Source organism: Etheostoma cragini, chromosome 4, assembly GCF_013103735.1.
Source record: "Etheostoma cragini isolate CJK2018 chromosome 4, CSU_Ecrag_1.0, whole genome shotgun sequence".
In the NCBI taxonomy this organism is placed as follows: domain Eukaryota; kingdom Metazoa; phylum Chordata; class Actinopteri; order Perciformes; family Percidae; genus Etheostoma; species Etheostoma cragini.
The window spans coordinates 16460839-16473690 of NC_048410.1; the positions used below are offsets into that span (position 1 = coordinate 16460839).

At 41.4% G+C, this 12852-nt stretch overlaps 3 protein-coding genes across 6 annotated transcripts; 2 read left to right on the top strand and 1 right to left on the bottom strand.

The window, feature by feature from the left end:
* The first annotated feature begins 137 nt into the window (after window positions 1-137).
* On the top strand, window positions 138-7810 carry h6pd (hexose-6-phosphate dehydrogenase (glucose 1-dehydrogenase)). Of its 3 annotated transcripts, none has more exons than XM_034868807.1 (5): window positions 138-192; window positions 4280-4946; window positions 5043-5160; window positions 5741-6010; window positions 6128-7810. In XM_034868807.1, exons 2-5 carry the CDS (start codon window positions 4305-4307, stop codon window positions 7471-7473), a joined length of 2376 nt encoding a protein of 791 aa, XP_034724698.1. In that variant the 5' UTR covers window positions 138-192; window positions 4280-4304; the 3' UTR covers window positions 7474-7810. The 3 variants fall into 3 exon arrangements, with proteins under 3 accessions (XP_034724698.1, XP_034724696.1, XP_034724697.1); XM_034868805.1 differs by lacking the exon at window positions 138-192 and adding an exon at window positions 3312-3523; XM_034868806.1 differs by lacking the exon at window positions 138-192 and adding an exon at window positions 3312-3484.
* A 1180-nt stretch (window positions 7811-8990) lies between these two features.
* On the bottom strand, window positions 8991-10583 carry LOC117943001. Of its 2 annotated transcripts, XM_034868856.1 has the most exons (6): window positions 10114-10583; window positions 9940-10002; window positions 9758-9837; window positions 9528-9658; window positions 9376-9442; window positions 8991-9281 (listed from the first exon to the last, which is right to left on the bottom strand). In XM_034868856.1, the coding sequence occupies exons 1-6, from the start codon at window positions 10344-10346 to the stop codon at window positions 9202-9204; spliced, it is 654 nt and encodes a 217-aa protein (XP_034724747.1). In that variant the 5' UTR covers window positions 10347-10583; the 3' UTR covers window positions 8991-9201. The 2 variants fall into 2 exon arrangements, with proteins under 2 accessions (XP_034724747.1, XP_034724748.1); XM_034868857.1 differs by having other exon boundaries at window positions 8992-9281; window positions 9940-10493.
* Window positions 10532-12792, top strand: rbp7b (retinol binding protein 7b, cellular). The gene is made up of 4 exons (XM_034868866.1): window positions 10532-10733; window positions 11836-12014; window positions 12196-12297; window positions 12544-12792. The coding sequence occupies exons 1-4, from the start codon at window positions 10661-10663 to the stop codon at window positions 12595-12597; spliced, it is 408 nt and encodes a 135-aa protein (XP_034724757.1). The 5' UTR covers window positions 10532-10660; the 3' UTR covers window positions 12598-12792.
* Window positions 12793-12852: the final 60 nt, after the last annotated feature.

Sequence of the window (12852 nt, forward strand, 5' to 3'; positions counted from 1 at the left end):
TAAACGTTATCCATCTAAATCATGATATTATATATCTTTCTTTGAAAGAACAAATGTAGCATTAAACCTGTGCATCAGACAGTGGCCAGCGGTACATAGCAGCGGTTTCAGCGTAGACAGCAGCAGGACCATACCACGTGACTGGTGCAGGAAGCGACGGATTTGTTCAAAACCAAGCCGAGCACGGGGGAGGTTCGTATCCAATTAACTTTTTGCATAGTCGGTCAGCTGCATTTACACGTGTTTCTTTGTAGTTTAGTCGTACCTATATCAGTTTTTTTATCGATACTGCAGACGCAGACATTAGCAAAAGGGTCGTGGAGCGTTGTGTGCTTATAACGATAGCGGAAGTAAAGTTTGACAGCCAGCAGGTGGACTCGTTCATCTGAAACGTTACGGGGGAATTACTATAACGTTAGAAATAACCAGTGTGTTTCGCCTTAGTAGCTCAATAAATGAACTGACAGGACAGTTCATTGGCTCTTGTGTTTGAGATCAAATCATAACTACGCTAACGTACGTTCGCGAGCTGTACTTTACGTTTGGTAGACGACGTTCGTACAGATAAGGTCGTTTCTTTCAAACGTTTTAAAAACCTCACCGAGTAATAATCCCCCCAAAGTCATGTTTGTGATTTTAAGTTTCCTGGTTAGCGACACTAGCGTTACAGGGAACACACATTTTGTAAGGGATACAGTATTTAAGGCAACGTGTACAAACAGGATGCGTTCAAGAAGCCTGTTAAACTGGACTGTATGGTGTTTGATCTGCAGCACTGGCGCGCGCACACACACACACACACACACACACAAACACATCCAGGGTCAGAGGCTCAGACGCTAGTCCACGCACACATCAAGTCAAGCATTCAACCCTGCTATTAAAACGTCGATATAATGAATTTTTTACTCCGATACTGCCTAAAACGCTGGTATTGGTATTGGGAAATACTAGAGTTTAAGCACCAATCTGATACCACGTGAAAAGAAAAAGTCAAGAAATTCTACGTAAAAGTTATCAATTTATGTTCTTTTTCCGTTATAACTAACTGCCTAACTGGATAATAAAAGAAATCCTATCACATCCATACTGGAATAGTAGTATACAGTTGTTAAAATATATATGACACACTGGTATCAGACCAGTACTCGGTATCGGCCGGAACACAAGTTCAGGTATCAGCACAGGTTCAGGTTTTTAACGGACTATTGATACTGAACAAAGAGACTGGAATTTATCTCAGCTTGATTTGCATATAAGCAAAGAAAAGCAAAAGGGGCAGATGACAGATAAATTGACTGCCAAATGAAGTTTTTCCAATCTTCACTATGTGAAAGAAATTGTTTGATGCATGCCTTTATCATACACAAGCTATTCACAAGAATAATACTGCATCTTTTTGTTTAAACAATGTTTCAAATTCAGCGGATATGTCATGTTGTATGAAAAACAAAGCAAATGACATCATTTTACATTTCTGTCTGTCCATTTTTACCAAACACTTTACAGCATTCAAAACCCTCACATTGCTTATGTTGTAATGATATGTAGTAAAGGCATTATCAGGTCATAAGTCCACAGTCGTAGGTGAGCATGTAGCTGGACCTGAATGCTAATGACTCGATTATTAGTCACAAACCAGGATAGTTGAATAGGGTCACCAGTTTCTTAGGATAGTGAGTGAATATTGTAAACAGCCCTGGCAGAGGTTATTTACTGCAGACTTGGCTGTGACCAAAGTGGCCACAAAGACAGCCATGCTCCTCCAGTAGGGTTGGGAATCTCTGGGCAACTCACGATTTGATTCTGATTCAGAGGCCAACGATTTGATTCTAAACCGATTTATCGATGCAATACATTTTTAAGTACATTTCCATGCGGGATTTAAAAAAAATATATACATATAAATCTGAGTTTGTTAGATTTTGACATTTATAGTTTTAATAAAATGTTTGTCTACTGAGGTTTTTATCTTGTAGTCATTCCATGCTTAAGACTTAAACATGCTTGTGTAAGTCACCTTCTCTCACAGTAATCTTCCATGTCAGAGGCTCAGTGACGTTCAAAGGTTCTTGGAACATGAAACATGAGGTGGTCAGATACAGCGTGATAATGTAGCTGAACAGCCTATATGAGTTTTGCCTAATTATTTTATGTATGTCTTATTAGATCATGTGTATTCATTGACTCTCTGAATGATGTTGCCTTTATGATAGTTAGCTGTCAAATTTCCCTTCATACTTTCCCCGTTTTAAAGGGGGAGTTTATTTCATTCAGAACACAAGACAAAATAAGAGTTTACTTGCAAAAAACGTAATGTACAAAATAATTGTTTTTCAGATTTTTGCCCAGCCCTGTTAGTTTGATAGATAGATAAGTGAATTTGGAGTGTGTATGTGGTGTAAGCAAATATTTTCTATGTTGGTGATAGAAAATAAAAACGGCTTGTGACTGAAGAGGAATCGTGTGTTCCACTTTACTGGATACATTCTGGGGAGGAAGCATAAAGTCAAAGGATGAATGAAGATGTCTGTTTTTTCAGGTGATATGCCACTCTAATGATTCCTGTGGGAATATAAGCAGAACAAGTAATGGCCCAGAAGTCAATAGAAAAATAGATTTAAAAAATAGTAGTGGTATGCAGTTTAAAATGAGTAATGAAATGAAAGTGTGTTTGTCTAATGTTTCATTTCTCCAGCTGCTCTGTATATGTTTTAAAATGATGTTGAACTTTGTATAAGATGTGGCAAACGTTATTGTTATGAAATAAGTTCACATTTTGACTGCAGCAATCCTTAAGTAAATCAGACCTAAAATTCAGCTGTTGTTGAAGCAGTCAGCGTTCATGAGGTGGCCTTTGCTGTTTGCATTGCTACTGTGTAAACATGACCGTGGAGTGCTGGGATGACAGATGTTTCACTCAGTCATAAAATGAGCTTTACACTGGAGGTGTTCTGTTCACCGTGTACAATTTTCAGTCTCCCAAGAGAGAGGGGGGGGGTAAAATGTTTTCTGTCATTAATCAACTTTATAACATCTAGGCCTCTGCTGGTAGTCATTGTATCGATAGTCAAAACACACACATGCTTGCATTGGGCAGGTCTGTGCACTGAAACACAAATTGTCTTGGCGCACGGCCCTTACAACTCTCCTGTGTTTTAGACCTACTGAAAACCCTTCTTTCCACTTAAACCTCAATATCTGACTGACGATTTCACCTTTGTTGCAGCCTTTCCCATCTTGCTAGTGCTATCTTGCACTTTTTTTAGCTTGTTGCACAGTCATCGTAAGCTGGTCGGACTTTCCCAGCACACTACCAACAGCAGAGCGTTTGTACGGGAAGCCAAATGCCCCTGAGCAAAGTGCAAAGTCTCCACCCAGCTCCACCACTCTCCACTGATCATTACGCTCATGACAAAATTACTGCACCGTATCACCAGCTCCCAAGGGACATTAAAACAGCTAGAGAAAGTGACATTGTTAGGTAATTCATTGCTTATCTATTTTTTCTTTGGAAAGTTGTGTAAATTTTAGTGTATTTAGGTTTTATTAATAACGTAAAAGTATAATATATATTATTGCTGTAGTTTCCATTCATAGTATTGAAAGTATGTTTCTGTAATGATGCTTAGATGTTTAAATGATTTTTCAAGTTTAGTTGTTGTGTTAATCCCATTTTGACATTACACTAGAAATACAGCATTTTTTTAAATATATTAATAATTTTTGTTCTTAAAATGCATGTGTGCATTGTCAGTTGTAGCTTTTCTGCTTGGCATTCAGAAGGCAAATTTCAAATATTTTTCAGTTAATTTCATTTATTCTGCTTTTTTATCACAAACCTGTAGTGCTGAGAATATTGGCTGATCAGTAGTTAATTATTAAACTTTTTGGATAATGGATTGTTTTGGTCAAAAGTGCAAAATATTTGATGGTTCTCGCCTCTTTAATCAGAAGTCTTTGTCATATGTTATAATAAATTGAACATCTTTGGGTTTTGGACAGTTGTTTAGACACAAGACATTTGAATACATCATATTGGGCTCTGGGAAGTTATAGTAGGCATTTTGTTTCACTATTTTCTGACATTTCATAGCGTTATCAAGAAAATAGCCTAATTAGTAGATTAATCAATAAGGAAAAATAGTTGTTAGTTGCAACCCTACAAACGTATTTTTCACGCATGGTGTCAATCATATCTTCAGCCTTGACATGATGTCTTTATTGCTCAGTGGTTCTAGATAATAATGTAATGTCTCTCGTTGCTGTGTTCATACAGGAGTTTGGACGGTTAGGACCAGAGCATGTTTGTGACTGTGCTCTTGCTTCTGGTCACACTGTGTGCCCAGAAGGGAAATGGCGAGGAGAGAGCGGAGGCACAGAGACCTGGCCATGTTTCAGTGGTGATAGTAGGAGGCACAGGGGATCTGGCAAGGAAGTACCTGTGGCAGGGCTTCTTTGATCTGTACGTCAACCAGGTCAGTAGTGGAAACACCTTTTCCTTCTACGGCGGAGGACTGTCCCCAGCTGACACGGCCACACCGGTCCTCTTTGAGATCTTGAAGGCGGTGTCTTGCTCAAGGGATGTGTCACAGGATCGCTGCGCTCTGCTGAAAGAGCAGTACCTGCGGCTAGCACAGTATCGGCAGCTGAAGACCCTAGAGGACTACCAGAATTTGGCCAAGCACATTGAGCAAGAGCTTCAACAAGAGGGGATGACCGAGGCAGGGAGGCTCTTCTACCTCTCAGTACCAGCCTTCGCATACGCAGATATTTCTGAAAAGATAAATAACAGTTGCAGGCCGACCAACGGGGCGTGGCTGAGGGTGGTGCTAGAGAAACCTTTCGGACACGATTTCCAGAGTGCTCAGGTACTTGCATCTCAACTCGGGAGCTATTTGAAGGATGAAGACATGTACAGAATCGACCACTACCTGGGGAAGCAGGTCAGAAAATACTACACAGTATGTGCCTTTCACCTGTAACTCTGTAATTGAGATGTTTGATTTTGTTTCGTTTTTTTTTCCTGCTTTTGTGAAAAGGTGGTTGCAAAGATACTTCCATTCAGAATAGAGAACAAGAGGTTTCTTGATCCCATCTGGAACAAGCACCACATCGAGAGAGTGGAGATCGTGTTGAAAGAGACCCTCGATGTGAAAGGTTACATTTTGTATTTATTTATTTATTTAATGCGTTATTAAAGGTCCCACGACATGGTGCTCTTTGGCTTTTATATAGACCTTATCAAAGGTGGCAGTAGCTCAGTTCGTAGGGAGTTGGGTTGGGAACCGGAGGGTTGCTGGTTCAAGTGTGCATACGGACCAAAGTACAGTGTCTGGATTGGTAGCTAGAGAGATGCTACTTCACCAAAGGTGCTCTTGAGCAAGGCACCGTGACCAACTGCCACTTTGCTCGTTTTGAAAGCCATGATGTCTTTCTCTCATGGGTTGACCAAATTCTCTGGACAGGCAAAGCGGAGAAAGGGGAGGTAACTGATCGGCCCATCTGAGCTTTCATTTTATCAAAAGCAGAGCGGGATACCCAGTGGTTGGGTCACACCTATTGCCATTTCTAGCCACTGGGGGACCATAGGCAGGCTGGGGGAACACTTATTATTGTTAAAAAAACTCATAAAGTGATAGTTTCATGCCATGGGACCTTTAATGTTGTATTTTAAGTATTTTCAGATATGAAAAGTAGTAAGAATTCCTGAGATTCATGGGACTGTTTGATCCTAAAGGTCGTATTTCCTTCTACGACCAATATGGGGTGATCAGAGATGTGCTCCAGAACCACATGACTGAGGTCATGACTCTGTTGACCATGAGGCTTCCAATGAATCTGAGCAGCAGTGAGGAAGTCCTCCAAAACAAGCTGCAGATCTTCAGTTCCATGCTACCTCTAGGAAGGAGTCAAGCTGTGGTCGGCCAGTACCAAGCATACAAACCCGCAGTTCAGCAGGAGTTGAATAAGACAAAAGATCATGTCTCTCTCACACCAACATTTGCAGGTGACCGCTTTTCTTTTTATTCATGATGACTTTATGTATTCTTTGCTGCTGTAAAACCCTTGCTATACGACAAATGTAGTTGTTCTAGTACTGAGTGATCCCGTTTGTGTTTTCTAGCTGTATTGGCACACATTGATGATGCCCAATACGAAGGAGTGCCAATTCTTTTGATCTCCGGGAAGATGTTGGATGAGCGTGTGGGATATGCACGCATCCTTTTCAAGAATGACATCTTTTGCCTTCAGAACCACAACAGTGTCCACTGCAAGCCCAAACAGGTAGTTTTCTACTTTGGGCATGGCGAACTTCAATATCCAGCAATTCTTGTCAGTAAGAATTTATTCAAGCCATATTTAAAGGACGGTGAGTGGAAGGAAGTGACAGAGCATGGAGATGTCAATATTTTAGGTTTGCCTATTTCAGACTATTATGTGCAAACTCCAAAAGAACAGAAAGAAGCTTATTCCGAACTTATTTCTCACATTTTTGCTGGCCGTAAGAACAGTTTCATTAGTACTGAAAACCTGCTGGCTTCTTGGGGCTTATGGACACCACTACTCAATAGCCTAGCCAACTCTTTTCCCCGCATCTACCCCGGGGGTGCCGACAACGGAGACCTTCTGGACATCCGTGTGAAAGGAAAAGACATTGGCTACAACAGTGAGGTGGTGATACTCAGCCCTGATCAGATCGGTGGCATGTCAACAAACGGTTTCCAAGTGATGCAAGGCAAATTTCGTGGCGGTGACATGGTGTCTGCCTGGGCTGAGGAGCTGGTGGAGAGGCTAGCTGCAGACATTCAGGAAGCAGCGGAGGCAGCAGTGCATGAGGGTGGTGTTTTCCATCTTGCCCTCTCTGGTGGAGCCACTCCTCTTGCTCTGTTCCACAGGTTGGCCCTGCACCACTTCTCCTTCCCCTGGAGGAACACCCATGTGTGGATGGTGGACGAGCGCTGCGTGCCGCTGACAGAACTGGATTCCAACTTCCACGGCATGCATGACCATCTATTGCAACATGTGAGGATACCCTATTACAACATCCACCCCATGCCAGTGCAGCTCAACCACCGTCTATGTGTGGAAGAGGACGGAGGAGCACTGCTGTATGAGAAAGAGGTCAGCAAGTTTGTAAATGGCTCCAGCTTCCACTTTGTACTGCTGGGAGTCGGCTATGACAGCCACACAGCCTCTCTGTTCCCTGGTAGTAGAGTGGATGAACTTGGGGAGAGTCTGGTGGCCTTCACTGAGAGCCCCGTCAAGCCTCACCAACGCATGAGCCTTACTTTCAGTGCCATTAACCGAGCTCGCACAGTTGCTCTTTTAGTGATGGGAAAAGGCAAGCATGAACTGATCACCCAGCTGAGCCGAGTGAAGGACAACCCGGGCAAGTGGCCTGTCACCGGGGTGAAGCCTGCTGACGGTAGACTCGTTTGGTATATAGACTATGATGCACTTTTAGGGTAGGAATTACATTCCTTACGTTCGATCAGAAAATGTTTTTTTTTGACAGCTGGTTGGTTGATAAAGTATGAGCCAGCACTTAAGGACCAGTGGGTTTAACAGTTTTAACTTATAACCACAAATCACATTAACATTACTGCTACAATTTTTTACATAACACCACATTATCAGGTTTGTGGCAGGAATGTTTAGTATTTGCGATTTGTAGTTAATGGGTTAAAACAACTGGTATGGTCTTTTTTTATTGAAAGTTTACATGTCCACATTTACAAGTACGAGGTATGTATTCGTAGCAGTGTATGCAGATCTGATGTCTGAAACAACTGGTACAGAAAACCAATTATTAAAAACAGAAAGTGGTTGGTCTTGTATGATCTCAGGTGTTTTTGTGATTTTGCAGTTACGCAGTTTGCTGTGCAATCTATACTTTTTGATTGTATTGTTTCCTTTATATGCTAGTAATCGAAACATTTCAGGTAATTGAAAATATTTGGTACAATACATCACATTCCTGACTCATTCACAATCTATTTAAAATACCTAATACCTGTGCTTTTTAAAACATGGAGTCCAAACAGGAAAAGGTTAATTTCAATCAGTAGCTTTGTTGGTTGATTTATCTGCCTTCTGACTAAATAAAGCCACTGGGTTTCAGCAGTCGAGACTGAAAATGTGTTTGTGATGTACACACACTACATATACAAAATATATTTTTCATGCACTGTGAGGTAAGGACTTGGATGCCGCACATTGGCACTAGGGCTGTAATAATACATTATTTCCTTTAAAGTACCCATATTATAAAGAAATCACTTTTTTGGGGATATGGGGTGTTAATTTGTATCTCTGGTGCTTCTACACACATACAAACTTCAAAAACTATCCATCTTGTTTTGAGTGAGATACAGGTTTCTGAATGTCCTCTGCCTTCAGTCTCCGGGGGAGCTGGTCAAAATCTGCATGGCTTACCGCGTAGCTGAGACGAGATGGCTAACTGTAGCATGCTAGCATGCTAGCTCGTTCTCAATGGTAAAACTTTACCACAACACACACTAGTTCCCCATAATCTACAAAAGAACTACTAATGTGTACCTGTTCTGCAGGTATTCCACAAGTGCGCTCTTGTTTAGGAGAAGTCTCCCAGCTAATCCTGCGTTGTACTGACCAAAATTGGAAAAACTGTTTGCCAACTGATGTTATCATTACCTAGCTACTGCACATGTGCGACTCCCAACAAAGATAGTATAGAAGTGAAATGTCTCACTCTGTAGCTAACATGGAGACCCACACACACAGGGTGAAAAGAGGATTTGCAACAATGTGCAGTACAACAAAAATATGGTGTTTGTTTTAAATAAATCCATATAAACCTATTCTGGTACAACCTCAAATTACCATTACGAACCTGAAAATAAGCAATAACCAATAGTTTTAACTAAATATTTTTTTCAGTTGTTTGAGTTTAGGTGCGAAAGTTACAAATTGGAATATAAAGCACTTTATTTTCCTATAATGTGTTTAATGTTGCTTTTTTTTTGAATGAAATATCACTACCAGCAAACAGCTGAGACAAACACCTGCTTTGTGATGTTTTTCTGAAGTGAGCATTAAAACGTGAGAAGGATTAAGTCAGATTCCAGGTTTGAAGTTACCAGCTGCTAGAGGCATGGTAACCACATTAAATGTTAATAGGTGGAGTATCAGATGTCGACGTGGGAGAGCTGGACTACTTCACTGCTCATTGTTTCTGCTCAGGTCTGGCGCAAGCTTCCTGTTAGTCAACCAGAGTGCTCCTCTCACCATGAAGAAACCTGAACAGACAAAAGCATGTATTATTCCTTCTTTTTATTTACTGAAAATCCATTGTATTAATTGCCCTATGGAATTTATAAGAATGTGCTTTACCTGTACTTAAGATAGAAGCCACAGTTAAAATCAGGGAAATGTAGTACAGTTCAGGGGTGGTTTTGGCCTGTGAATATACATGCAGCACATGAATCATTTTAAATGCTGCAGTTTCTCTGTAGAACTTAATAACTCTTTACTGTTTTTCTTACACATGGTGCTGCTGTCAGAGTCAGGATGGTCGTGCATAGTCCTTGTCCACATGTCAGCAGGCCAAATAAATGAGAGGAGGCCCACAAGCTCTGAGGAACTGGGTCTATCAGTGTGAATATCACTGAAAACCCTACTGAAAGAGTTGAAGTTATGTCAATAGTAATCCTTTTTTTGCTTGTGGTATGTAATGCATGTATTTTTTAAATGTATCAGATGCGATGGGATTTACCTGAAGCTATGAAGGACAAGGCAATTGAGGCTGACAGGTTGTTCAGAAGAGGCTGCCTGCAGTATCTTGAGGATGTTGGCCTTCAAACAAAACAGATGCCATGATCAATGCCACATTCCCTCTTGTACAAATGACCCATGAGCTCTATGTCTCAATGCCATCACCAGCTGTGTCCTAGTTACCTTCCCATGACGTAGAACTTAGGGACCAGGACAAGTGCTGTAAACACTGCATTCACTATTTGACTTCAAATGGAATAAAACAGTGTTAGGTAAAAACTCATTACAAGGAGAATGTTTATATCAACAGACATCCGATCAAAACTGATTATCATGACTTATGAAAACAGCACTTACAATTTTAGCCTTTGAGTCCTTGGTATCCATCTGCTGCTATGATACGCCATGAAGATTAGCATGTAGAGAAACATGGGTGTCACACGCTCAGGCAGATTAGACTGTAACGCTACTCCTGATGGCGGGATGTGTTCAGCTCCAAATGTGAACAGGGGGAAGGATTGTATTTCATGCTGCACATGTACAAAGACTTCTACTGCATTACATTCACTGAAAGCCCAACATCTCCACATACATTTAAGCTTGAAGATTATCTTTATGTTTTTGGCTGTCTGTATTAAAGTTTTAAAGATACTTTGTACTCATAAGATTCTGTGCAAAGGCGCATGCTAAACAGGAACAGAATAGTTTCCTTATATTATGTGTAAAAAGTGCTGTTTCCGCCCTCCAGTGCTTCTCTGTGTGTCCAAAATAGCTGCAGCCGGCCACATATAACCCCTGCCCCACATTGACACACAATGAAACATCCCACCCATCAACTTTAAACCTGTTAATTCCTCATACTTGTACTGTTGAGTCTTCCAGAGAGTCACACAAACATCTAAAGATGCCTGTCAACTACAGCGGGACATGGGACATTGTCAGCAATGTCAATTTTGAAGGATACATGGTCTCACTTGGTAAGTGTCACCGTTTCTTCCTACGCACTGATATTTGAACTTGGTCTTTTAAAGAATGTTAAATTATGATATGAAAACCTATATGTAGGCTTATAGTTGACTGAGTATGTATCTCTTGTAAATGTAAAATTGTTCTCAGCATCTTTTATGTAAATTAGATGGGAAAGACTTCATTTTGACTGTGGCAACAGATTTACTAAGAATGGGACAGTAAAGTGTCTGTCTGGCTGCCTGCCTGTCTGTCTGTCTGTCTGTCTGTCTGTCGGTCTGCCCGCCTGTCTGTCTGTCTGTCTGTCTGTCGGTCTGCCCGCCTGTCTGTCTGTCTGTCTGTCTGTCTGTCTCTCTGTCTGTCTGTCAGTCTGCCTGCCTGCCTACCTGCCTGTCTGCCTGTCTGTCTGTCTCTCTGTCTGTCTGTCGGTCTGCCCGCCTGTCTGTCTGTCTGTCTGTCTGTCTCTCTGTCTGTCTGTCGGTCTGCCTGCCTACCTGCCTGCCTGCCTGTCTGTCTGTCTGTCTCTCTGTCTGTCTGTCTGTCTGTCTGTCGGTCTGCCTGCCTGTCTGTCTCTCTGTCTGTCTGTCTGTCGGTCTGCCTGCCTACCTGCCTGCCTGTCTGTCTGTCTGTCTGTCTGTCTGACTGTCTGTCTGTCTGTCTGCCTGCCTGTCTGTCTGTCTGTCTCTCTGTCTGTCTGTCTGTCTGTCTCTCTGTCTGTCTGTCTGTCTGTCTGTCTGCCTGCCTACCTGCCTGCCTGTCTGTCTGTCTGTATGTCTGTCTGTCTGTCTGTCTGTCTGTCTGTCTGCCTGCCTGCCTGTCTGTCTGTCTGTCTGTCTCTCTGTCTGTCTGTCTGTCTGCCTGCCTGCCTGTCTGTCTGTCTGTCTGTCTGTCTCTCTGTCTGTCTGTCTGTCTGTCGGTCTGCCTGTCTGTCTCTCTGTCTGTCTGTCTGTCGGTCTGCCTGCCTGTCTGTCTGCCTGCTTGCCTGTCTGTCTGTCTGTCTTTCTATAAGTGTGCTGAACAAGTAATTCATGTAGTTCATGTATTTTCTGATCAGAACATGGTGGATGCGTTATCAGGGTAAAGTTAACAAATTCTTCTCATTTTTACACTCAGGCATTGATTTTGCAACACGCAAGATTGCCTCGATGTTGAAGCCTCAGAAAGTGATTAAGCAAGATGGAGATTGTTTCACAATCAGGACATTCACTACTTTCAGAAATTACGAGAGTTCATTCAAAATTGGAGAAGAGGTCACAGAAGTGACTAAAGGGATGGACAACAGGTCATGCCAGGTAATTGCGTTAGTAAAATGTGGTCACAAAGATGTATGTTAATGTGTGATCACTACCACAAAATATAAGAAAATAAAAGCAAGCAAATGACTTTTCTGTGGCTGTAGGCTACTGTAAGACAACCAGATTTATTGCCTATTTAGTTTGCTTTATTTGAATTGTATTTTTTGTTCTCTATCAGACGGTGGTGAACTGGGAAAATGATAAGCTGGTGTGTGTTCAGAAAGGAGAAAAGAAGAACCGAGGGTGGACTCACTGGATTCAGGGAGACGAGCTTCATCTGGTATGACTACAGTTTTTATTAGTTTTATTTATTTATCCAGTGAGTGTTTGAAATCAACACTTAGTCACATGCTGATTCATACTATTTTGTGGATTTATAGGCTTCATAGAGGAATAATGTTACTTAGTAATATGCATTTTGAACATTTTGCTCTCCCCTGAAAACTGATACAGTTCCTTCAGTCACATGCTCACTTTTAGCATTGTTATTTGGAAAATTTTACAACTTTATGTTTTCTCTCCACAGGAACTTACTTGTGAGAATCAAGTCTGCAAGCAAGTTTATAAAAGGACTCTGTGATCTTTTTAAAACCATGTCAGACTTCAGAGAAATGCATTCACAGTCTTGAATGAACCGAAATGTCTTATTTGCTTTTCCTGGGATGCGTTCCTAGCCTCATTGTATTGTTTGTAATTGTTTGTAACTGATTTAATTTCTAAATGTTTGGAGAAAAAATAGTTAAATAAATATAGCCGCAAGCAGCGATTTGCATGTTCAAACCTTTTGTCTCAATAGCGACTTCAAAGTAATTTCACACGTGGTCCAACCTCGTGT